Source organism: Petromyzon marinus, chromosome 2, assembly GCF_048934315.1.
Source record: "Petromyzon marinus isolate PM22_M1 ecotype Great Lakes invasive population chromosome 2, UKy_Petmar_22M1.pri1.0, whole genome shotgun sequence".
NCBI classification, from domain to species: Eukaryota; Metazoa; Chordata; class Hyperoartia; order Petromyzontiformes; family Petromyzontidae; genus Petromyzon; species Petromyzon marinus.
The window spans coordinates 22,874,243-22,898,935 of record NC_133668.1 but is presented as its reverse complement, the minus strand read 5'-3'; the positions used below and the strand labels follow the sequence as shown (position 1 = coordinate 22,898,935).

The window sequence follows — 24,693 nt, the reverse complement described above, 5'->3', positions numbered from 1 at the left end:
CCCAAGATTGGCTTTTTAACCCTAACCACGATGATAACTCGCTTCCCTATACACACCAAAAAAGGACAAAAGCAAATCGGCAAAAACATGTCACTGTTTTTACTTGGTCGCACTCTCATAATAACTGTTTAATTTTTTGTTTACTTTCACAATTTGGATTGAGTTGGGACAACAATGCCCTTTTGTATTCTTGTTGTGTCCATCCTGAATGCATTGTTGGTATCATCTGTCTATATTCGGGAGAGATTTCCATGTGTTTTTTAGAATCCTATTTGGATGTGGTTCTTAAGATAAATTAGATGGCCGTGTACATTTTCAACCTTTTACTGTCAAATGTGTAACACAGCATAACGTTACTGTGAATTTTAAACCCGTATGCAAACACATTGGTCGAAATTATTGTTTACATGTTTGCGTGTGTTTCGATGCATAATTATTGTATTATGTAAATGAGAGAATTCGCATGTTCTGTCAATAGCAAATTACATTCAGGGGTTCTGCCGCTGCTGCAACTACTCAGTCAGCAGATCTTTGTTTTCCAGATGAGCTGAATTGTCTTCTGAGCACAGGAGGTAATATGAAAGGAATGCGTAAAAAAATATATAGCGGATCAGGATGCAAACATGTTTTCCTCCTGTTGTATTGTCACCTGTTGGATTTCCGTGACGCAGCCACGTTTGACTTCAATGGAGCCGACCGACAATTCCAGCGCAGTGGCACCATCGCCAAACCCTCGCCACCTCATCGTGCGCAGGGAGGCCGGGGAGCGCCCACCTTCGCCACGCGTGCTGGTACGAGCAACTTGCGCCCGCGCTCGCTCACTCGCTCACTCGCTCACTCGCTCGCGCTCTCGTTCATTCATCCACTCACTCGTTGGCAGCACATTGGGGAGATGCTACATGTGCGCCACATGGTGTTGGGGAGGATCGCACTCTCCAACACACCGGTTTGCTGAAGCAAGGTTCGTCATGTTTGTGACAACATTTTACTCATTGGCTCTGTTGGGTGTTGGCGGGTTAGCGAGACATTTATATTTCTACGATCTAACCCCAAAAAATGTGTTTTATCATGGATATTGGTCACGAAAGGCCTGCGTGTTAAACTGATTACTCGGCGTTTGAGGCTTTACAACGAGTCACATGCCGTCATGTGTCAGGTCACTTTGGAAAGTTTTTTTAAAACTATTTTTGCATGTTTCATCAGCATCGTTTGATAAAATAACTGTTATTGCACAGTGTATAGAGATGCGTACAATGTTATGATGCAAATATTGTTATACAAGAAAATACAGGTCAACAACGTTAAAGTGTAAAAAAAAAAATGTAACAATAAAAAATACGGTAAGTAATGATCTCGTTACAAATTGCTAATTGAGTAAATACACCATTACCAGCACCCCCACCTACCTTTTGGCTGATGTTATTGAAACAGTAATGCATCACTCTCCAGCACTACACACACACACATTGTGGATGAGCAATGCGTGGTTGGTGCTCTCCGTTAAAATATCCCTGTTCAATTTCAGATCATGTTCAACAGCACTGGTAATTGTAATCCGAGCCTATGCTGGGCCTCCTCGTCAACTTGGCCATAACTAAAAGTACAGGTTTCCCTCACTCTATGCGATGATATAAATCCCAAGAAAAGAGGCTGCCAAAGTGAGACCACGCAAGACAGATACCTGCCGAATAGTGCGCACGGTACACATACAATGTTGCCCTACGTCTGAATGTAGAGTGAATTCAAACCGCATATAGCTAATTTTGAGCAGAAATGGGTTTGCCGCATTTATGCTAAATCGCACAAACTGAACCCGCATATAAAGCAGAGGAAACCCATACATTTTTTTCTGGAATTGCAAACATCATTGCCGTGGTAACAAAGGTTGACGAACAAAGATCCCCCGTATAGTGTTCAGACTGTTGGGGCAAGTGCTGTTAGCAAGCACCTTTTGAAGGCCAGCATTGCACATGAAGGGTGTGGGTGGCCAACGCCACGCCCGGCCGCCTTTGTCTCCCCATTGGCAATCTTTACACCACCGCACCAGATACTCCTTTGAGGCCGAGTAGACCTAGGGGAGGCCCAGGAAAGGCTCGGACAATCGCCGCTGATGTTGGCGGGACTAAAGCTCGGGGCGCCAGGTTCGTAGTGCGACACACTCATCACGACGCTATCGCTGTCCTGTGCATCTCACGCACACACATACAGGGTTGCAGCAGCAGCAGCAGCAGCAGCCAGTGCCTGCATGTCACCTGCCAGCTCGGTATGCTGCCGCGACGTACGAGCGCGGTGCTTATTCTTCGCTCCCGGCTCTGGGCCCCCAGCTTCCTTAAGGTCCAGCGCAGCTGCTCGTGTCACCGTGCAAAGTCCACTCCCATGTGCAATACAATGACACCTTGAGAGAGAGAGAGAGAGAACTTGACAACGTGACACCGAATACTTTCCCGGTGGATGTATGTATGTTGAACTTCGTTCACACCGTACGTAGCCAACTGTGCTATTCGGGGGTGTGTTGTGGGGGGGGGCGGGGGAGGCAACAAACTAAACACACAAACAAGTGCTTTATTTATGGCATTTTCCCGCCTCCTCTAAAAGTAAACAAAACAAATTGGCATCGTCTGGCATTGTTTTACTGCGTGTGACATTTCATCATTTTTCATGAGTGACTTTACATTTTCTGCAGAGATGCATAATTTGCACTTCATGATGCAGCTTTGCATGTTGCTTAGTCCGCAGTCATAATGATCATGTGCCACAAGAACCGGTTACCACAGACAACATTGTATTGACAAATAACATTGTCATTGATTAGAAAAAGTATTTACCGTATGACATTCACATCCTCATATATTATTTTGTCATTTTACACAATAGGGTGCATGGTCATTGTACAAGTCTAATATATATGCTTGAGTTATATTTGTGTATAACTTTCTATATTCCCTGTATCAACACCAGCAAATCATATGCAGGAGTAGACAATATATGGGACACAAAGTCTTTATTTTGGTCAACATGCCCTGTACTTATATATAAAATCACTGAGTTTGTGAACCCTACTCTTTCAACGAAGGGAAACTTTGACCTCTTTGTTTTACTAATGCGGCAAATATCAGCTCCTAAATAAAACTCGGTACATCCCCAACAGACATGCCACTTTGGCTGTCAGTGTGTGTGTTAATTGCATTTGTAGCGCACAGCTGTTATGTGTAAATGGCCTTGGGGAACGAGATGACCGGGCTGCTAGGAGGACAAATGGTGACCTAATTGTATTACCCTGTTTGAAACATTGCTCAATGCCTGTGCTCAGCTCGGCTACAATTCGTATTTAATTCATTACAATAATGTTATCCACTAAATTGCATTTTCATGTTTGAGTTAAGCTTCCCGTTTGACTTTTGTTATTGCACATTTTTAAGTGTGCCTTCATAAGCATAAACAGTTACAAGCAGAAGCACAAACTATTTTCTGTAGAGATGGAATGTGTAAGAAAATTTACAAACTCGCAACAAATATATTTGACACTTCCCCATGTAGCAAACCCTCATTGCAATTGCTTCATCTTGACAATCATTTATTGCAACATGGCTATGTTGCATGTACCACGCAGAAGGGTCAGATACAGGACCACAAAAGGTTGACAGGTGGCTCTGGGAGCAATTGGCTATCTTAAATCCATACTCAATGTAATGGTCTCAACTCAATATCTGGCAACTATTGCATAAAAAAAAATCTGTCGTTAATTGTTTTTCAGATGAGCTGCTTTGCAATTTTATCACAAGGCAGGCAGATTAAATTCGGGTTGTAAATAACGATGCTATCCTGAGGCTTTCCAGAATGTGTTAAAGAATATAAACAAGTGGGGAAATACTAAGAATATCTTCATCTTTCTGTGTTAGTGTTTTGACAAACTCACTAAGGATATCACCTGTACTCTCTGGTTCTTTCGGTAAAGTGGCGTAGATCGAAAAAATAATAAAATAAAACACGACGTTTCGGTCTCAACACAAGCGTCCGTCTTCAGGTGAGAAAAAATGTATCTTCTGTTGTGGCTTTATATAGGCATGGGAGGGGAAAGGGAAGGGGGGGGGAGGAGTTTGACTGTAAGAGTTCACAGGGGAGAGGGGGGAGAGTCTGTGGCGTGCAGGGACGGGTGGGGCTAGAGAAATTAGCAAGTAAAGGGACTTGTAGTACAAGTAGTAATCGGACGACGACAACCGGGTGGGTGAGTGAGGACGACGATAACCGGTTACTATTGCAATCATTGAAGACCTAGCCCAACAGGGATTGGATCCTGATGTACCTTCGTTGGTAAGGCACTGCCTTACTGCCTTACTGCCTTACCAACACTTACTTCACCTGGAATGGTACTTTCTACAAACAGAATGAAGGTACCCCAATGGGCTCTCCCCTATCACAAGTGGTAGCGAACATTTTTACAGAGAAATTTGAGACAGATGCCATCCAGGCATCCACCCGACATCCTTCCTTTTGGAAGAGATGCGTAGATGACACGTTCGTCATTTGGCCACATGGCCAGATGGCACTACACCAATTTCTCAACCACATCAATTCCATACACCCATCTATCAAATTCACCATGGAAGTGGAAAATTATGGCAAGCTACCATTCCTGGATGTTTTGATCGAGAAGAGACTTGATGGCTCATTGGGACAGTCTATAGGAAAGCCACCCACACGGATGCCTATCTAAAGCCTGACTCCCACCACCATCCAGCCCAGAAGAATTCCCTCATAAAAACACTACAGCATAGTTGCATCTCCGACCATCACCACCTAGCCAGTGAGCTTGAACACGTATGCAAGGCTCTCAGGAGGAATGGATATTCTGACCACACAATCTGCAAAGCTGCATCCCCAACCATAGGTAGAGAACCATCTGAGGACCCAATAAAAACCATCACCTTACCATACATAGCAGGGGTTACCAAAAGGATTGCCAAAATCTTAAACAAACTCAATATCCAAATTCGGTTCAATACAGTACACAAAATCCATTATTTGATCCCATCGGTGAAGGATGCGATTCCGAACCTGCAATGGTCCTGGTGTCTATAAGCTGAGTTGTCTGCGGCAGCAGTTACATTGGTGAAACGAAGTGACGTGTCTCAGACCGGGTTCATGAACACAAAGCGGATTTGAAACACGGCAGAACCAACTCCTCGGCGGTGGCGGATCATTGTTTCAACGCTGTGGGCACACCTGACTTTGTTTTCTCCGAGACCAAGGTGCTTTGCAAACCCTCGGGCCACCTTCAGAGATTTGTTCATGAAGCCATCCAGATATACAAACACAGACAAAAGTTGAATCTAGAAGATGGATTCAGATTGAGTAATAATTGGAAGGATGTGATCAACCATGTCAAGTTTTAACTGCTATGATTTTGACTCACCCACCCGGTTGTCGTCGTCCGATTACGACTTGTACTACAAGTCCATTTACTTGCTAATTTCTCTAGCCCCACCCGTCCATGTACGCCACAAACCCCCCCCCCCCCCCTGTCCCCCCAGTGCTTGCCCCCTCCCGTCCCTACACGCCACAAACCCTCCTTCCTCTCCCCCCTGAACTCCCACAGCCAAACTCCTCCCCCCCCCCTTCCCTCTCCCCTCCCGTGCCTATTTAAAGCCACAACAGCAGATAATTTTTTCTCACCTGAAAACGGACGCTTGTGTTGCGACCGAAACGTCGTGTTTTATTTGATTTGATTATTTTTTTCTATCTACGTGACTTTAACAAAAGAACCAGAGCGTATGGATTCATGCAGTCACTAAAGCTTCAAATCAAGATTGATATCACCTGTGTTTTCCAGTATGACCAAGGCATGGAATTTAAATGCATCATAAATTGAAGGTCTCCAATCTTTAATTGGGTGGCAGGGTGGAGAAGTGGTTACACTTGTGCTCATAGCAATTCCCAACTCTCGTTCATTTCTACGTGGAACGCTCTTTTGATTTTAGGAAGCTACTGGAGCTATGCTCTTTTAAATCTAAAACTCATTTCTTTAGAAATGCCTTTTTGTGTTTGGTTTATTGTCTTTTCCCCACACCTCCGATGAGCACAGTTGGCTTCGTATGGTGCGAAATAACTTCTAAATAGATCCGTCAAATTAGTATGTTCTTACACTGTTCTGCATGGACTTTTCTCCGGGTTCTCTGGATTTTCCCAATAGCAACAAAAACATCCGGTGTAACTGGCATTGGCCAAACATCTCAATGCTGAAAAATGAATGTACCCAATTGAGATTACATACAGCAATATTGCCCCCTACAGCACCAATTTGGCAGGACCCTCCTGAAAAAGTCTTATGACTCGGCGAAGGTTTCCTGGTTAAACAAGCATAATAATAATCGGATGCACTGGGCACACAAATCAGTCATATAAGGATAATACTATTGTAGTGGGTACAAATGGGAGGAGGTTTCTTTAGAGGCAACACGTTTATTACTCAATAACAATACAGCTTAACGCAGCCTAACGTAAAGGGGTTACGGCCCCTTCCACCCGATACCCTAAAGAGGTATGTCCTCCAACTAGCATGCCCTATACACTGGGAGAGCTGTCCGCTAAGGGTCCTCTGGCTAGCGGGACCTAGGCAGGCTAACCTGACCCGACCGAGCCAAGGTCCTCGGGTCTGGCCCCCGGCTCCAGGTCTTCCAGGTGGCTTCTTGAGTCTTCGAGTGGCCGACAACTGCCGGGCTCGTTTAGGGACCCGGCTTTTATACACAGTCCCAGCTCACTCCGCCCCTAGCCACACCTTCCTTCTGGAATCTTCCCGAGGGACCTGGAGTGTGACGTCATCCCCCCCAGCCCCCTTCCTGGGGGCTGGGGTCCGCACCCCTGGTCACAATGCTCCCCAGGGATTACCTTGGGTTAATGGCCCGACCCATTTACCGAGCCGGCTCGGCCTCCCTTCTGCTCTCTGTTGACACGGGGCCGGTACTGCCAGCTACGAGCAGTGGCGATCACGTCCAACAATGCCACTACAATCTTGATTTGAAGCTTTCGTGACTGCAGAAATCCATACTCTTTGGTTCTTTCGGTAAAGTCACGTGGACTAAACTCCACTAAATGATCTAGGACAGCTTTCAAATCATTTAAGTATATTACGTGTATGAACGAGAATCAGGAATAGAACTATACAGAAGTCCATTGCATTCTTTGCAGACACTGTCTGGTATAATTGGCACTGCATCACCCAAACATCCAGATGCGTGCCAATGGATGGATGCATTCACTGACTATAGCCGACAGACAAGGCCTGTTGTCTCGACACACTAAACCCCGGAAAGAGTAAGGCAATAACATATAAAAAAAAAATCCTGATGAAATGAAACAAAGGTAAATCCTGATGTGGACCATAATATTATTGTTGTTTGTCGTGTCTACTTAACAGCATATCTAATGGAAGGCATTTGGCAGTTGATCGCCATCCAGCGGTATGCTTTGTTAGGCATCAGTTTATTTGCGATGGCGAATGGTTCCTTTAGCCGCCGGGGGGGAAATGAAACATCGCATTCATTAATGCCGCTTTTGAAGCTGCACCAGTCACATGCTCGGTCGCATTGAGGGATACACGGACGCAGCCAAGTAAATGCAGCATTTGGCACATACGAGCTGCCTGAAGGGGTGGGGGGGTTATCTAACTGTGAATTTGAGTTTGTATTTGGTCATGGTGAAATCCAGCAAAAGTGTGCTTTTACAGTTACAAGGAACACAGTCAAATAGGCCCTAGACATTTTTTACTGAACAAAAAATGGACTTAAAAGAACATCCTGTGTGTTTTTTTTCTATTTACTTTCTCTGTCCCTTCAAGTAATTGACTCGGTCGTTAGCGAATCGTGCAAGGGGGCAAAATAAATATTGTGTGGCACCGAAACGAGCGTAAAGAATAAGGCCTGTAGTAGACAGCTTGAACAGACGTGAAGTTTCTGGTGCTTAAAAAAAATGCAAGATTTCTTCCCATCGTGTAAAGGTTTTTTTTGTTTTCTTTCCAGGAACCCCAGTTTCTGTGTCTTTTGTCATCACAATTACCCCCCTTGCCAATGCTGTATACACCATTGAGCCCGATTCACGTGTTGGAAAGTGTTCTTGTTTCGGCGTGTTTAGCAAGCAATTCTGCAAAATTGGCGAGTTTGCGCGTTGGGCAGGTACTCCAACGTTTGATTGAGGCGTATACAGTTAGTAAAATCTTCGTCGGCGCTCGTCGTGGGCATGATGATGTAGTACAGTTAGCTACGTAACGGTGATAAATAAGTTCAGTATACATACACAAATATTAAAAATACAATATAGTGAGCGGCCTTTGCTGCGTGATTGGTTTAGTGGGTATTTCGGTGTGTGCCTGCAGCCATTGAGGTATGAGGTGAAATGACATTTAACGGGAAATTAAAAAACGTGTCCGTGATAGAATATCTGTTGCCATTGTACAGTTTCGAAGTGAACATGTTATCAGTGATGAAAGTACTTGTGGATGATGAAAATACTTGCTACGGTACTTAAATGTTGGTGATATTCAGCATGGCCATATTAAAATCTTTATGGGATAAAGCCCCCCGGCTCTCGCAGAAACTGCGTTGCGACGTCATTGTACGTACTCTTTGGTTCTATTGGGTAAAGTCACGTAGGTGAAAATAAAATAACAAATATTTTCACCTACGTGACTTTACCCAATAGAACCAAAGAGTATGGGTCCTAGCAGTCACGAAAGCTTTAAATCTGTCATTGTACGTCTGCTGAAGGCGAACGACGCGGCGATCTATTCCTCTCGACGAGCTCTACACAATGCGCTAATCAAAGTTTCAAAGTTTTGTTTATTCTGCGCATTTGTCCTCGCTGCGCTTGCACGACGACACGACAACAGAATGATCCGCGCCAGGTGGGTCGTAGCAATTGACGCAGTCGCAAACACTTTTTAAAATTAATCGCGATTTTGACTTCTGTTTATTCGGGACCCCGGGGTCCCCGCCATAAGGTGAATTTGTACACCTGCAAAAATTGACGACTTACTGACAGTCACAAATAATTGTCTGAAGTTTTATATATATACATTCGATTAGCACGGTTGACGATGCACGGGTGCGAAAGAAGGTCAACATACATGTGTAATACGACGTGTAAGGTAAAATAATGCGACGTCCGTGTGTTTTACATTCGAGTTTTGGTATCACAATTACAATGAAAGGTAAGAGCTCATGACGCCTCGTTTTTTTCAAAACTTTTATCAACAGCAATCAAAGGTATTGTCTTTAATGCGAGCTATAAAACAACCACGGCTTTGGCTCTTGACCTTAACATTCCACAGCGCATGCACGCCATGCTGTTCTCAATGGATTTGCGTTCAAGGGTATGAATGAAAGGAAACAGGATTTGACATTTCCGTGGGGAGTGTGTGACTGTCTGGGAAGGGATTCCTTCCATTCTGGAACACGTGCGCAAGGAGTCACCGAAGGGAACGTCACCACCCTTGAACGGAACAGGGGAATTATTCTGCTGTCTGGTCCTTTGGGGTGTGCTTTGAACAGGGCTGTGTTCAGCCCAACACTCTGCATGGCTATGCCCACTACTTATATACATACCTCAGGATGTGGTTGCCGGTATTTGCTTGTCTGCGTTCTGGGGAGAAGGGGGGTAGTGTAGCGGTTAGTGCGCTGCACTATGGAACCTGTGACCCAAGTTCGATGCCCGCTCACGGCCAACACCAATGATGATTATTTTAACCGGTTCTGTGCCTCCCCTAGGTCGGCTCGGCATCAAATGAGCACGTGGTGCAGTATGTTAACATCGCCAGTAGAGAGACAAAGGTGGCCAGGCGTGCTGCTGGGCACCCACCCCCTCGTGTGCTGTGCTGGCCTTCATAGGTGCTTGCTAACAGCACTTGCTCCTACAGTCTGTTAAGGCTATCCGGGGGATCATTGGCATTGTCTGCATGTAACTATAGATGTGTGTGTGTATTCGTGCGTATGTATATGTGTGTGGTGAGAGACGTAAGTTATGATTGGTATCTGAGCCTGACGTGTCTCCCCCAGAGTGATTCGGCCTAAATCGGTACCACGTGTTAATATTTGTACAAGAGAAACAAAGGTGGCCAGGTATGATGCTAGCCCGTATGATCACAAATATGCATTTATTAATTCTAAAGCTGAAAATACATGCATCAATCACGAGTAATAATGAATGTTTATTATATATACACGACATTCACCATGGTGTTAAAAATAATTGATTCATGAATTAAGTGGGGGAAAAAATCATAGAATTGTTATGTATCTCCACAAAAAAGTCCTCACTTAACAGTCGGATACGAGCCCCAAGAGTCGTGGAATTTTATATTGCGAGGCGTGTTTTCTGAGTGTGGGTGCTGGAGTGTGTCCATATCCTGCGTATGACCACTTGTGTATCGTGTGTATCTGAACCGGTCCTGGGCCTCCCCTATGCCTACTCGGCCTCAAAATGAGTACCTTGTGCGATGTGTCAACAAAGGCGGTCGGGAGAGGTGCTGGTCACCCCCAAACCCCCTCATGTGCCATACCTGCTATCAGAGGTGCTCGCTAACAGCACTTTTCCCTAAGTGTCTCTCAAGGCTATATGGGGAATCTTTGTCTTGTCGTCCATATGCGTGCACACGTGCACAGTCGGCATGCTCTTCCGTAGCTCAAGGAAAACTTGCTGCTGCGTTTTAGTTCAGCTGGGAAAAAAAACCTCGCGCGTCTGTCCTTGCTCCGTGCACAATGTACGCGTGCCTTGCTCTGACTCACGGAATGACGCTCGCTATTTCCGTTCCTCGTTCTTGCAAACGTTGTGCACTTTTTCCCGTCCTCGGCCAAAAAATGGTTTGGGTGGTCATTGTCTCTCTTCAATCATGCCATACTGATTTTGCAGTTCTTTATTCTGGTCATCCGGTATATTGGCCCAGGTGCGTTGCTTACACAGGCGAATACATTTCAAACATCTTTTGAAAGGTGATCATTTTGCACAGTAGGGATGGAAGTAAAAATGTAATTTCATGGTGTCGCATTGGTGCTCCTGGTTGTGTTAATGAATCCTTACAAAAGCTATCTTAAAGTTATGTAACCTTTTTTCAAAGAACATCACAGCATCGTTTATTGCTATTTTCTCATTTCGTGGATTATTCTCATTATACTAGACCAGTAATCTTGAAATTATACATTCTGCCTTGCTGAAGGTTGTGGTTTAAGTTTACCCTGAGCACTGAGCCATATGGCTAGAATAGATTAGTTTTTTCCACTTAATACCGTGCTGGATAATCTGATGTACACAACTGGTAATATACATTGCAAAATTACATTGGTATTCCATCATTTATATTTGTTATGAATCAATAAGTGGGAATTAAGTTAATAATGCAGATATGACAAAGTAGACCAAAACTGGATCACAATTCAAGCTCTGTACAGAACAGATGGTGGGGACCTACTTTCTGTACCGTCTTCCAATAGGTCAGTGTCAGTCTCTCATTTATACGAACCACCAATCCTACCACCAAGTTACCACCTGAAGACGGAAGCTTGAGTTGCCTCCGAAACGTCGTGTTTTAATTGTTTATTTTATTTTAATTAGTTTTTTACCTACGTGACTTTACCGAATAAAACCAAAGAATATTAGTAGGTTTCAGTTGTGCCCTACCACAATTCGCAAAATATTTGCCACTCTGGCTCGTCTGGTTGCCCCCTGTGACTTAGAAAGTCAAAATAAATATTACTTGGGAGTTTGAACATTCAAAACGTATTTAATGGTGAAGATGATGATGAAATGTAGCTCGATATTTTTTTATTTATATTATCTCTGGTATTGTCACTTCAATTGTATTACATTTATTTAATAATTTACACGATTCTGAGGTTATAATGACAACCGTTGTATTGGCTCATGAACCTGAGCAGGCCAAGGCACCGTCACTCGAGCAGGCTCCTATTTTGATACCTTGAGGTGGCTGAATGTGAATGTCCTTTCTGACTTAAGTGTACAGCGTGTAATGATGATGAAGCAGAAAGTTAGGCTCCCTAAAGAATTTCGGAGGTAACGCCAAATTCTCCAGATGAACATCCATCAACAGGACCTGAGCGTTTCCAGCTGTTCAACGCTTGGATTTACTTCAGAAGGATTTCGCAGTGGCAGTGAATGGCAGATGCCATCTCTTGTCAAGCGTCAACTGGGGATGTTCATGGAATGGCGGTGGTTGATAATTATTTAACACGGCTGAAAATGTGGCGCTGCTCAGTGCAGCTGTGGTGGAATTGCCTGATTATGTTTGAGTTATTCTTAGACTCCTATGGATTACGCACTCATAATTTTTTAGGGATCCTGCAGTGGTTATTAATGATCAATATGTTGTCGTAGACGGTCTTGACTCAGGGTAAATGCTGCCAATCAAAGGCAGCAGGGTGCTGTTATGTTTTCCTGGTCCCAGAAGGATACTTTCTATTATTAAAGTTGTAAAATACCTTAATGATTGCACAGGGACTGTATTTTTAGATGGAGCTCTCCCTCCCGATAGCGTTTATAAAACGTGTTCCTGCAGTACTTATTTAATATATTTTTTTAAAGTGCACCAAATTTAATTTGGAACTTAATGCTTTTCCTTGTTTTTATTTTATCATAAAAGTTTATTTTTCATTTGGTTGTCCAGGCTCTTTGTTAGGGCTCGGCTGTGTACTTTATACTTATGTAGTGGTTCAACTCGGAGGCAGTAATTCTTGGAGGCACTTATGTTATTTATATACACAATCTCCCTTCACACACCCTACAGTCGCCTCGGCTACACACACCCTAGCCTTTCCACAACACGAGCCGTCTAACACCGATGGCGCTGACCGATACAGCTAACAACCGTATAGCAGCGCAATATCAAGCGACGACGACTGCAGCGACTGACAGCCCCGAGGTCCTGCACAGGGGCCCTTCTTATACTGTCAGCGTGACCTGGCTCCGCCCCCGGCCACGCCCCCTTTCTGGAACCTACCAGCGGGTTCTTGGTGTGCCGCTTTCTGTGACCTTTCCCCTAGATCCCCCTCTGGTGTATCACGTGGCCTGCTGACGTCAGGGCTGCCGTAAGCCACAGAGCCCCTTCCCCGCCAGCAGCCAGTGCTATGCTGCTACATTGCTTATTCTATGCCACTACACTTATATTACAAACAACCAAATATAAAATCCTACCATATTCCTCTTCCAATCCCAATAGCTTCTTGATATTGCAGATGATAACACATACAAGGTCCGTGGCTTCCTGGTCCCAGTCTTCATCCAGCCGCAACCATTTTCTCTCCTGGCTTGTAGCTCTGTCACTGTTGTTCAGAGCAATTACTCTCTTTCGTTGGAGCTGCCACCCCTGCTCAGGCTGCACATTTGGGATTGAGGTTTTCTGCCCCCAGCATTTTATACGCTCTCCAAAATGCCTTTGGGACGTGTGGTCCTTTGTGGATGTATTTGAGTGCTCAGATGTTCGTACATGTGGTGCATGACCTAGAGTACCCCTGGAGGATTTATGCACTCGAATCTTACTGAATCTGCTAAGAGAAAAGGCATGCCTTATACAATGATCGCTTGACCCCTCCTAAAAGCATTGCAGGCCAACTCTTCATTTGCAGTGTGTCGCTGCATGACACATGCGGTGACTCAGGATTTCCTTCATGTTTCTCTGCATTTAGTACCCTGCCAAATGGAGTGAACCAAGTTCAAATGAAGAGTGTGCCAACTAAAATTGTAGCTGTCTTGAGGGTTTTTTTGTTATCCAGAAAAGGTGTCCATTGAAAATGTAAATAAAGTGTAACAATTAAAGTGGTGTATAACATAGGTCTACCCTAAAATGACCAACTGAGCCTAGTTACAGAATCCTTCGTCTCATAACAAGTGCATATGCGAATGCCGATGTACAATTGTGTTCTCTGTAAATAAGCACACTGAGCACATGCACCTACTTGAATTTAATTAGCAACTTACTGCAGGGCAGACCCTTACACTTGGCAGACACTCGCAAGGCTCACGTTTCACTCCCTTAATAAAAGCCAGTCCCAGTCAAATGGAAAGCTGATCTCTGTCCAACTCCATTCCTGACAAGAAAAAAAATCGGCCGTGTAGTGACTGTGGAATTGTACCCAATGTCGTTCTCATTGGAAGTAAAGGGTTTTTTTATGGTTGCTTTCATGTAGACCCCATTGATGGTATGTTTCAAACAAGGCAGTGGATATGTTCTTGAAAAATTATGCACTGTTAAAAGGCATTCTTTGAGACTTGAGATATTTCAGTGCCGTGGTTATACGGTACACTTGAAGGTGAATTCGTGCAACAGAACCGAATTCATGACGGTGGATTGTTCTATGCGAACTCCATGAACAAATGAAAACATAACCTGCATTTATTCCTAGTTATTTCAACTTGTAACATGCACAGTTTTTACTCGCGCTCGAAGAGAGAGTGGGGCTCAGAGGCACAATTGACCACAGACAAGCACAAAGGCAGCCATGCAGTGAGCTGGTGCAAACAATTTCCCAAACTCTGCATTCCTGTATATATTTAAGGTGTTATCAGCCAATTAATGAGGGCTTTGGGTTTGCTTAAGCATCCCATGTTCCATGTAAAAAATATTTACTTCATTGCCCTGGATAGCGTCACATGCATCATCATATATTATACCTGTTTGATATGTGCAGCTGGATTTGGTACAACGTTTCTAAGTATAATTACAGTTCATAATGATTGGCTGAGTGCTGATATTAATTACTTGGAAAATTTAGAGCTCGTTTGAATCCACTCCCAACTAAACAGTTGGGTTTGATTCACGAATTCATAGTTGTGGGTCACTGTCTGGTTATGCTCATGGGAGAATGCAGCTTTCCATCAAATAATTTTAAAAATGTAATGTTTTGTTAATGCACTAAATGCTGGGACCACTTGTTTCTGAAAATTCAGGGAAATGAACACCAATTTGAAATATGATAACTTTTGTACCTTGTGGATTCCTGCCTTTGCTGGAAAATGTGGGTTCTCTGGAAAACTGGATGGAATCCAGTGTGAAGGTTTACAGTGATTGCAGGACCATCAACCGCAGTAGTATGTAAGATAACATGACACATAGTATTCTGACTGCATCAGGGGTATTGTCAATGATAAAGTGTATCTTGCATTTTGGAGTTTGATTGCTAAATGTCTGCTGTGGAATGTACATTAGCGACATTTGTCTTTATTCATTTTAATAGATTACTCCACACTAATGCTGGACCATAAATACTTAGCTGGAAAATGACCTGCAACTGAATAAAAAAAAACATGTAATGAGGTTTCGCTATTTAATTTGTTTTTCCGAGTCCCTCTGAATTATTATCAGTGGACTAAATAATGTAAATTGATTGACCTGGATGTGTTATGCTTTTAAGTTGGGCCTTATTGACCAGTTACAAATCTGAGGTGATGATTGTGTGGTGTAAGTATGGTTTACAGGGCAGCAAGTGTTGTTTTTTTTTTAAATGGCACTTCCAGTGGGTGCCAAGGGGTTACATGGATAGTCAGGAGGTGCTCAAAGCTGCCTGGCATTAATTAGATATTGAGAATATATTCACGTGAGATGGATATCCTTCAGAAATGTGCATTCCAAGCTTTAACACACAGGTGAAATAGATTGAAGTCAAGTATTCAACAGCATTAAGGATCTCTGAACAGCTTTTGCCACTTGGCTACTCTCTTTTCTTTGCCTGCCATAATGAGTGGGGCTTACTGATAACCACGCCAAGATTTGAACAATGGTGAACTTCTGTTTCTGTGTGTGTGCACGCCCATTTGTGCAGGGAGGACAAAATCAAGTCGTCCTACAAACCAGTGCTGCTTTCCGGGTCACTGAGATGCCCTACAAACTACTTCCTGATGAATTCCCATCAGGAAGCAGAGTGGTATGTTTCACGAATGCAATTGGGCTCGCTGCATTACATTGACTACTGGCACCCAGTCCTTAGTTATGCCAAGGCCTTTAAAAGGCAGTGCACTTGTGCGGTCGTAGCACAACCTCTGGGAAAGCCCATTTTAAAATAACCTTGAGATTGGTTGCTCAACCCAGGCACGGTGGGCAATGTAATGGCCATGTTTTATAATTTAGAACTGGAACATTAACGGTGAGTGTGTGTTATTGGGTTGCACAGTAAGCGCCGCGTACAAACATAAATAGAAACTGCCAGAAAATCATCAAGAGTAATCCCACATGCCTCATGGATTCAATATGCGTCTTCTTATTTGAAGCATATTGCCAAACTGGAAAAAAGGAGTTTTCCTACAAGGAGCAGTATCAGCAGCACTGCAGCAGGCTTATGAATGAATAATGTATTGACTGAACAGAACGTGTTATTTACAACCAGGTGAGAGCCCACTGAGACAAATTCTTGTTAATAATTGGACCACCTATTTGTTGACATGTGCGGCCTATTACAAAAGATATATATACTCATTAAGGAATGTTCCAATATTCTCAATGGTTGGCCTTCCCGATAAAATAAACATTGAGAATTGGTAGTGCTTTTATGTATACGTTAAGCAGCACTATTTACTGGCCCAGGTTTTAGTGTAACAGGAATGAATCCTTTACTTGGCTCAAGATATTCATAATAATTGTAATGTAAATAGTTTGTTTTAAACAGCAGCAACAGATAAATATTGAGTACACGAAGTGCTAAGCTGTCATAATCCTTCATTTTGGGGGTGGGGATTTTCCTCCAGATTGTAGTAGTAGTATTAGTCGGCTGTTAAAGCTATTGTGAAGGACGGCCATTTTAAATAGGAGACGATGGCACAGTGGAGGAGACGACATCGTCGACGACGTTCCCATCGTGTGTGCGTCGTGCGCCGCCAGGTGAACACGACGGTGGTTCTTGTGAAAGCGGGGTTCCAGCGCCCCGTGCCCTACTGGGTGATTTTCTTGGCTGTGCTGGCCGGCCTGCTGCTCTTGGCCCTGCTTGTCTATGCCCTGTGGAAGGTGAGTTTGCAGGGTCCTTGCGGTTTACACCCATTGCATTTGCACGTCGCGTACATCGCAAGTGGTTGAGACGTTCGAGAATATACTTTACGTATTCTTTACCGAAAGAGCTAAGAATATGAATTTACTGCAGTCACGAAAGCTTTAAATCCAAATATAATTTGCGTCATATTTATGTAAAAAAATGACATTTCAAACGGTTGCGGAAAAAAATAGGAAATTCCTTGTATAAACGTGGCTCACACAAAAAGGTATTCAATTGGATTTCCTCTCCCTTTTACAATGTTTTACATAATTTCTGTTTCTGTTTTTGTGTCCTTCCGTCGCATAAAACACACAAATTAAAATATCACGCTTTTGCATCTATGCACCATCACACCTGCATGCACACCCTCACACGTTTGCACACGTACACATGCAAAACGCGCAGATGGGATTTTTCAAGCGGGAGCGCTACATGCATGATGAGATTCCCGCTGAAAAAGCGTTTCTCAAGCCGCGGCAGAATGGAGTGGAAGCCTGACCGAAGCAGACCGGGACTAACCTGCACCAGACCTGATGAGACCGGATTGAATTAGATTCTGAAAGAAGCTAGCCTCGCGTCTGACCACGTTGAACAGCAACGCTGAGCCAAATGTCAGATGCCTGGAATGGCCAGAAACAGACTGCATGGGATCAAGCAGCATGAAACACCATGGACAAGATATGATGCTCAAATTAGAAGCGGTCACAACAGAGAAAATAACATTAAATATCCAAAGACAATATTAAACTATATTTGATTAACATTGGCAGGGGGACCTGGTCCCTAGAGAACAGGCGTTAGGCCACAAGACGGTCTGGTTAATACACTGTCTACTGAATGGGAAGAGTTGATCAAGCCATGCAGAGTAGTGCAGACCCACGGTGTGATGGGCTGTGTGAAATGACAGGAACAGGTTGAACCGGATTTGCTGTTCTAACTCGGGTCTCGCCAGCATTTTTTTGGATCATGCTTGGATGGTGGTTCCTTAAAAACCTCTGCTTCTTGCACTGAATGTTAAGAACTGTTTTTCTTCAGTGTTGCGTGTTGTTAAGGACTTTAATTTCTGCACCTTCCATCTGAGGGAAAGCACTGGGCTATTTGCTCAGTATCAATGCCTAACCCCCCGATGCAAGCCTTGACATGCACACTTTCAACCTGCCTGATGCATAAACGATGACAAAAATATGAATTATGGGTTTCTTCCCTCATCACGAGTCGTGTAATTAATGCAGCTGCATATGCTATCAAAACGTCGACTGTGCAACTCTGAGTCTTATTTTAAGAGGCATTCGGCTGACTATGGGCTGGTTTAACTATGCATTTCTCTACACCTGGAGTTTGGAGCACCAATGATTAAACCGTTTATGTTGATTGCTTCACAGAATAATAAATGCCGCGCTTCCACAGGAGTGGCTTCGACACTTTTGCCAATGTGCCTTCACGTCCGACATAAGCCACTTATGCTTCTATAGGCATTCTATTTTAATCACTGCTACCCTTTCCACAGTCAGCTGCAAATTCCTAGAAGCCAAAGAAGTGTGCGAGGTGCAGTGTCTGTTGGAATTGCATATGTAGCTATTTCTGTTTTGTTTTTGGTGCTGAATTATGAGTGTCTGGCATCACATTTACGATTGATCTTCATTGTTTGAGGACAAAACACATGTATATTTATCTTAATTATAATAGTAACAACATGCATTGTTCACAAAATTATTTATGTTTTTTTAATAAGCCGTAGGGTAATTTAAAGAATTGAGAAAAACATAGGCTGCAAAAATTATGCTCTAGATGGCTGCATGACAAATTTGCAAAGTACTGCCCTTGTTTGAGCTTAATATGACAATGTGCTTCTTCCACGTGGTTTGCCTTTGGTTGGAAAGCCCCGTAAACTGGTGTTTTATCGGGAATAACAGATACTACCCGTCTATATTCTTAGTTCTTTCGGTAAAGTCACGTTGAAGGGAAACAACAAAATAATAAAATATATATAAAACAAAAAAATTCTCACGACGTTTCTACCATAACACAAACGGTCACACACACCTGAAGACGACCGTTTGTGTTATGGTCGAAACGTCGTGAGAATTTTTTTTAAATATATATTTTGTTGTTTCCCTTCAACGTGACTTTACCGAAAGAACTAAGAATATGAATTACTGCAGTCACGAAAGCTTTAAATCAAAATTTAAAACTACCCGTCTAATTTTGGGGCACAATCCAATTGAATAATTAACTATTGTTTCAACATTGTGGTAAACGTATCTCCTTTAGTGGCGGCGGAGGGCCATGCAAACGAATTGCATGCAACATATAATTGATTCTCACTATATTTGATGTGTGCATCGGGATAAAAAAAAAAACACATTGACTAATTGGTGATGCATCAAATTTCAAATTGTGACCGTCTGACTGCACAGTTATGGCATGCGAATATGGGGATGAGTGCTATAGAATTTTACTTGGTATGTGACAATGCAGGAGAGAGTTTTCAGTTATTCGTTATGGTAGTCTCAAATGCAATAACCAAATTATATTGTAACGTATACGGCTTTGACATTTCAACAGATATCCAGCTTTATATCCTCCTTTCGTGTGACTGCCACAGAATATTAAATCACAGATTATATAGTCAATGGACATCACTCAATGCATGTTTTACAATTCATTGACTTTATGTGAATTGGCCATCAAGTTAAAAAAGAACACTAATGTCGCTTAGCTATCTTTGATACAATGACTTTCCCTTGTCTTGGTTTTGATGTGTGCTCGTGTTTTGTATCTGTCAAATAATTAAGCTCCTGCACTTTACTTGCAAAAGGCATGTTAGCAAATGTCTGATCTAAAAGTCTGGATTTTTTTAAAGCGCATTAAATGTTTATATAAAACACTTTAAAGGCAAATTTTAACACGTTTAGACATTTCATTTTATTGTACATTACTTTAATGATGTCCCCAATGTATCGGCTGCGTGCACTTTTAATCACTGTTAGAAGGTCAGGAATAGTTAAAGTGCGGAAAATCTTGCCAATAATATTACTGCCAAAATGACCTCTTGTGCTATATTGCGAGCATTGTACAATCAAAGCCGATACACCTTCCAAAATGTACGCTTGTAGTAGATCCCTTCAAGGGTTAATTTATCAGGAGTTAATAAAATAAAGTGTAGTGTCGAGCATTGGTCGCTATTAGCTGAATAGAATCTGCCTCCCGTTACTGTAATAGCCATAATCATGATGCAAGCATTTTTGTGTAATTGTGTTGTATTTGCTGCCTCTTGGCACATACAAGCGATGGAAATATGCAGGTAAGATTGGCAATAACCACGCCACAAAGGCGGGATTGTTGGAATTAAAATAGAAGCATTGTGGCTGTGTGTCTTTACGACCGTATTAGAATGCTGTGCTTTTTTTTACACTGGGGTTCACTAAGAACTGATTCTTTCAGTGCATTCATCGACGAGAGCACATCTTGCAGACAGTGTGGTCATCTGGGCTTAGGGTAAAAACTGTCTTTACATAATTGTCCTCGGATAATAAACAAGTGCGCTCTGTGGTTTGGCTTTGTTTTTGATCACGTGATGGCATGCGTTATAATTGGGAGTTTTTCCCCCTAACCTGTATAGAATTTCTCAAACTTCATTCCCTGGGCTGCCCTACAATGAACATCTACATCCAAATGTTAATTCCTCTTCCATGCACACGAGGGACATTGGTCAAAAAATAATAAAGCCTGTAAAGGGGGAGGAATTAATTTTGGGAAACCTCTGGCTTTTTTAATGAAGCACTGCAAACTGGGTCCTGAAAACATGCATTTTAACATACTCATTGATATATATTTTTTTGTAAACGTTCATTCATGTAATTATTTGGTTACAGTTATGGTCAGAAATGGAATTTGCCAATAGTTGGAAAGTGTGCACTTAATTTAGGTGACTTTTCAATTATAATTGGGTCAGCAATTGTGGTGAGACACAAGGCAACATTGTGACATTTGTATTCCACCTCGTGTATTCATGAGCCAATTCTATTCGTTCAGCCTTAGTTACATGGGTATACGATACATTTTTCCCCATTTAGACATTTTAGGTCATGCATGTCCACTTGTCATTGTTATTTTTATAAGTTAAATTATTTTGTAACCGGTTCATGATTAATGAAAGTTTCTGCATATTGTGGTGTCTGCCAATTTGATGAGAGAGTGGCATTTATTTTGTATTTCGTTTAGTGTGCGTGTGGTTTTATTTTGTACACTGCCTAGTGTGGTTGGTAGACTTTGCATAATACTGTAATATGTATAAGGTCTATACAGAATGGCTGGGGTAAGATTCTGCCAAAAACAGTAACTTTTTTATGATGAGATCCTGTAAGAGTGGCTCACAACACGTTCCAACAAATCGTACAGCAAATGTCTTAATCAAATAATTAAAAGCAGTTCGAATGTGACTTTCAAAAATAAACATTTTACATGAGCTGTCTGTCATCTATGTGTTTGGCATTAAAATTCATGCATTTGACACGTTTGCATATTTGGTGTGAGCACAAAATTCTGAGTAATGCTTTTGCAGAATCTTACCTTGGGTGTGCTGCTGACATTGTACAAGAGTGGGTTTGTAATTAATAAAGTGATTTGTAAATGCAGATTAGACTGCAAGTGATGGATTTATCACAGTGATTTATTCGGCCAAGGAAGTAGTGGCTTTTGTGGAATTGCTTTGGCAAGATTATGAATTCTACTGGAATGTTCTATGATTAATTAAAAAAAATCGGAAATTAATTGTAAGCTTCTTGCAGCATTTTTTAAAGCTGCATATTGAATTAAATGGTGTATTTAATGTTGCATTTGCGAATACTTGTTGTATTGGTTGGGAAAATTACCAGATCCATGGAAAGTCTACAAAAACCTCGACTCAAATCCACTGACGGCTTTAATTTAAAGTTTCCTAAAATTACTGATGAATAATTACATTGCATAAAACATGATACTTACAAATAATCCCAAGTTCAGGTTCTCATTTTTCATTTTTTCCATTTTCCGCGTTTTTTATACAAATGACAGTGTGGTTTAGTAATAGTGCTGCTCCAATTTGCACAATATATTTGTTAGCTGAAAGTAATGGCTTATCATTGCTTGACAGTGCAGTATGTTATTTTAATTGTCATGTTTTTCTCTGATTTGTTTTACTGTTAGTCAGTTTGAATATTGATTATTGTACCTAAAAGGTAATGGCTTTCCCAAGTAAATGTGTTTAGATCAAGTAGAAAGTGGAAACGTTATTTGGCTCTATTTGATGGACAAATGTCTGACCTAAGACGAATGTTCCAACGAGCACTTCCTCCTAATCCCACGCATCTGTTCTTACGCGGATGGTAGCATCCTAGTTTGTGTAGACTTTCCACCGAATATAACCTTTTCTCGAGTCCCTTCTGAGTCAATGTAACTAATCCTTGTAATTATAATATTCAGTACGTCCGAATAGTATCGTATAGTCTTCTGCTTTAACTGTCAGGCTTTATGCCACGTTTTTTTGTTAAACGTGACAACACAGCACAACATACATTTGAATAGTTTGCAATACAAAAACAACTTGCATATAATCAAGTTGATAAGGTATCTGTAATATTCACAGCCCGTAGGAGTGATAAGTTGCATATGTTCAATTAAGTCATACGAAGCTGTTCGTTTTACACTTAATGTGCGATGTTAAGTTGAGATCCAATCAAAGCCAGACTCAGGAGCTCCTTACACCTTAATGCCCTTGATAAGCGTGGCTGGAGAACAATTTCATCAACCTGCCAATAGATACACTTTTACAATTTGTTTTAATTGCCGTTCATTGAATTGTCTAAAACTTTTCAGATGAAAGAGGATAATGGTAGCGGTGAGCACTAACCCATAGCATTTGTGCTGTTACCACGCTTCAGGATGTTTAATAAAATTAAAAACATGATTACTTCGGTAAATGTGGTAAGTTATGGAGTTTTGTTTGGTCCTTAAAGGTACTCTATCTCCAACGTGCAGGATAATGTAGGTTAATGATAGATGTATTACAGTATATTTTTTTTATCCTGTCGAGAACGGAAGTGTGTGTTTCAATGGAGACCGATAATAAAATAAATATGAACAAAATGTTCTTTGGTAAGAACTTAATCTTGGCTTCAGTGAAACAGACAGCATATGAGCCAACATTAACTTTATTTATAGTGTAACCTTAGCTCCTACATATTTTCCCGTTTCTCTGCCTGACTGAATCTTCACCTGGTCGAAATAATATAACTAGCAGTTTATTGCGCTTATTCGTTAGTTTTCTGTGTTTTAAACCAACATTCTGGTGCGAAAGTTAATGTGCGTTTCATGGTCATCATACTCAACCGTACTATTGTATGCCAATACCGACTTATGTGCTCCAATTTCTAATTAAGGTATGCCGATTTTATTGTATTTGAGTCTAAATATACCATAGCTAGTTAAATGTGTTAAATAACAATTACACACACATGCACAAGTATATATGTATAAACATTATCACAATGCAGTGTGTAAAAAAAAGTGTCATTTTAATCAATTGAGTTCATTAGTCTGCCCCAACCAATACAACAATAACAAAGTGCTTGCTTTTTGTGTTATTAAAAAAGGACTGCATTTAATTTTGTTGTATGTCAATCCTTTTGCTGTGTAAATAATGTACATGTGTTCTAATATAGCATTATTTTGAATAAAGTATGGCTTTTTTTGTAAACAAAATGAGATTGTGTTTGATTCCCGCTCAAGGTCAACACCAGAGACAATTAGCTGAACCGGTCATGAGCCTCCCGTAGGTCAACTGCCTTGAATGAGTACCTGGTGCAGTGTGTAAACATCGCCACTAGGGAAACAAAGGCGTGGTTCTGGCCACCCATTGTGCTGGCCTTTCTAGGTGCTCGATAATAGTACTTTCCCCCACAATATGTTAAGGCTATACGGGGGGTCTTTGGTATTTGTGGTACTTGAATACAAGTATGTGCTTCGAACTTGATACTATTGTCACGGGATTATTGAATAAAGGAACATTGTTACATACATATCCATGTGGACCCTTCTTGGTTCACATCAAGTTTCAAGTATATTCTGTTTTAACCAGGTGAAGAATCGGTGATGTGGGAGGCCACACACTTCCACATTCCTTTTATCCAGACATTATACAACCTGTTAAGCTCAACAAGTACTAATGTATATCAGAATCTGTTGTATTATCCACAGTCAACGCAAAATATAATTCACCACACAGCTGATGTGGGATATTGCATGGAGGTGAGATCACAAGTCTCGCAACTCATGCCGCATATGTGTGGGTAACCAATAACACAACAACTTATACTAAGGCATGGAGTCCAGGTACAGTGAGGGAAAACAGTATTTGATCCCCTGCTGATTTTGTACGTTTGCCCACTGACAAAGAAATGATCAGTCTATAATTTTAATGGTAGGTTTATTTGAACAGTGAGAGACAGAATAACAACAAAAACATCCAGAAAAACGCATGTCAAAAATGTTATGAATTGATTTGCATTTTAATGAGGGAAATAAGTATTTGACCCCTCTGCAAAACATGACTTAGTACTTGGTGGCAAACCCCTTGTTGGCAATCACAGAAGTCAGACATTTCTTGTAGTTTGCCACCAGGTTTACACACATCTCA

General features: G+C 41.8%; 1 protein-coding gene across 1 annotated transcript in view; it reads left to right on the top strand.

Moving 5' to 3' along the window:
• Positions 1–23,690, top strand: part of LOC116944898 (integrin alpha-8-like) — a 124,636-nt gene extending 100,946 nt beyond the window's left edge. Inside the window, exons 26-30 of the mRNA XM_032958791.2 lie at positions 672–791; positions 2,209–2,334; positions 15,819–15,920; positions 16,871–16,993; positions 17,424–23,690. Of these exons, the coding sequence (XP_032814682.2) occupies positions 672–791; positions 2,209–2,334; positions 15,819–15,920; positions 16,871–16,993; positions 17,424–17,516 (564 nt within the window). The 3' untranslated portion in view covers positions 17,517–23,690. The remainder of the gene's footprint in view (positions 1–671; positions 792–2,208; positions 2,335–15,818; positions 15,921–16,870; positions 16,994–17,423) is intronic.
• The last annotated feature ends 1,003 nt before the right edge of the window (positions 23,691–24,693 follow it).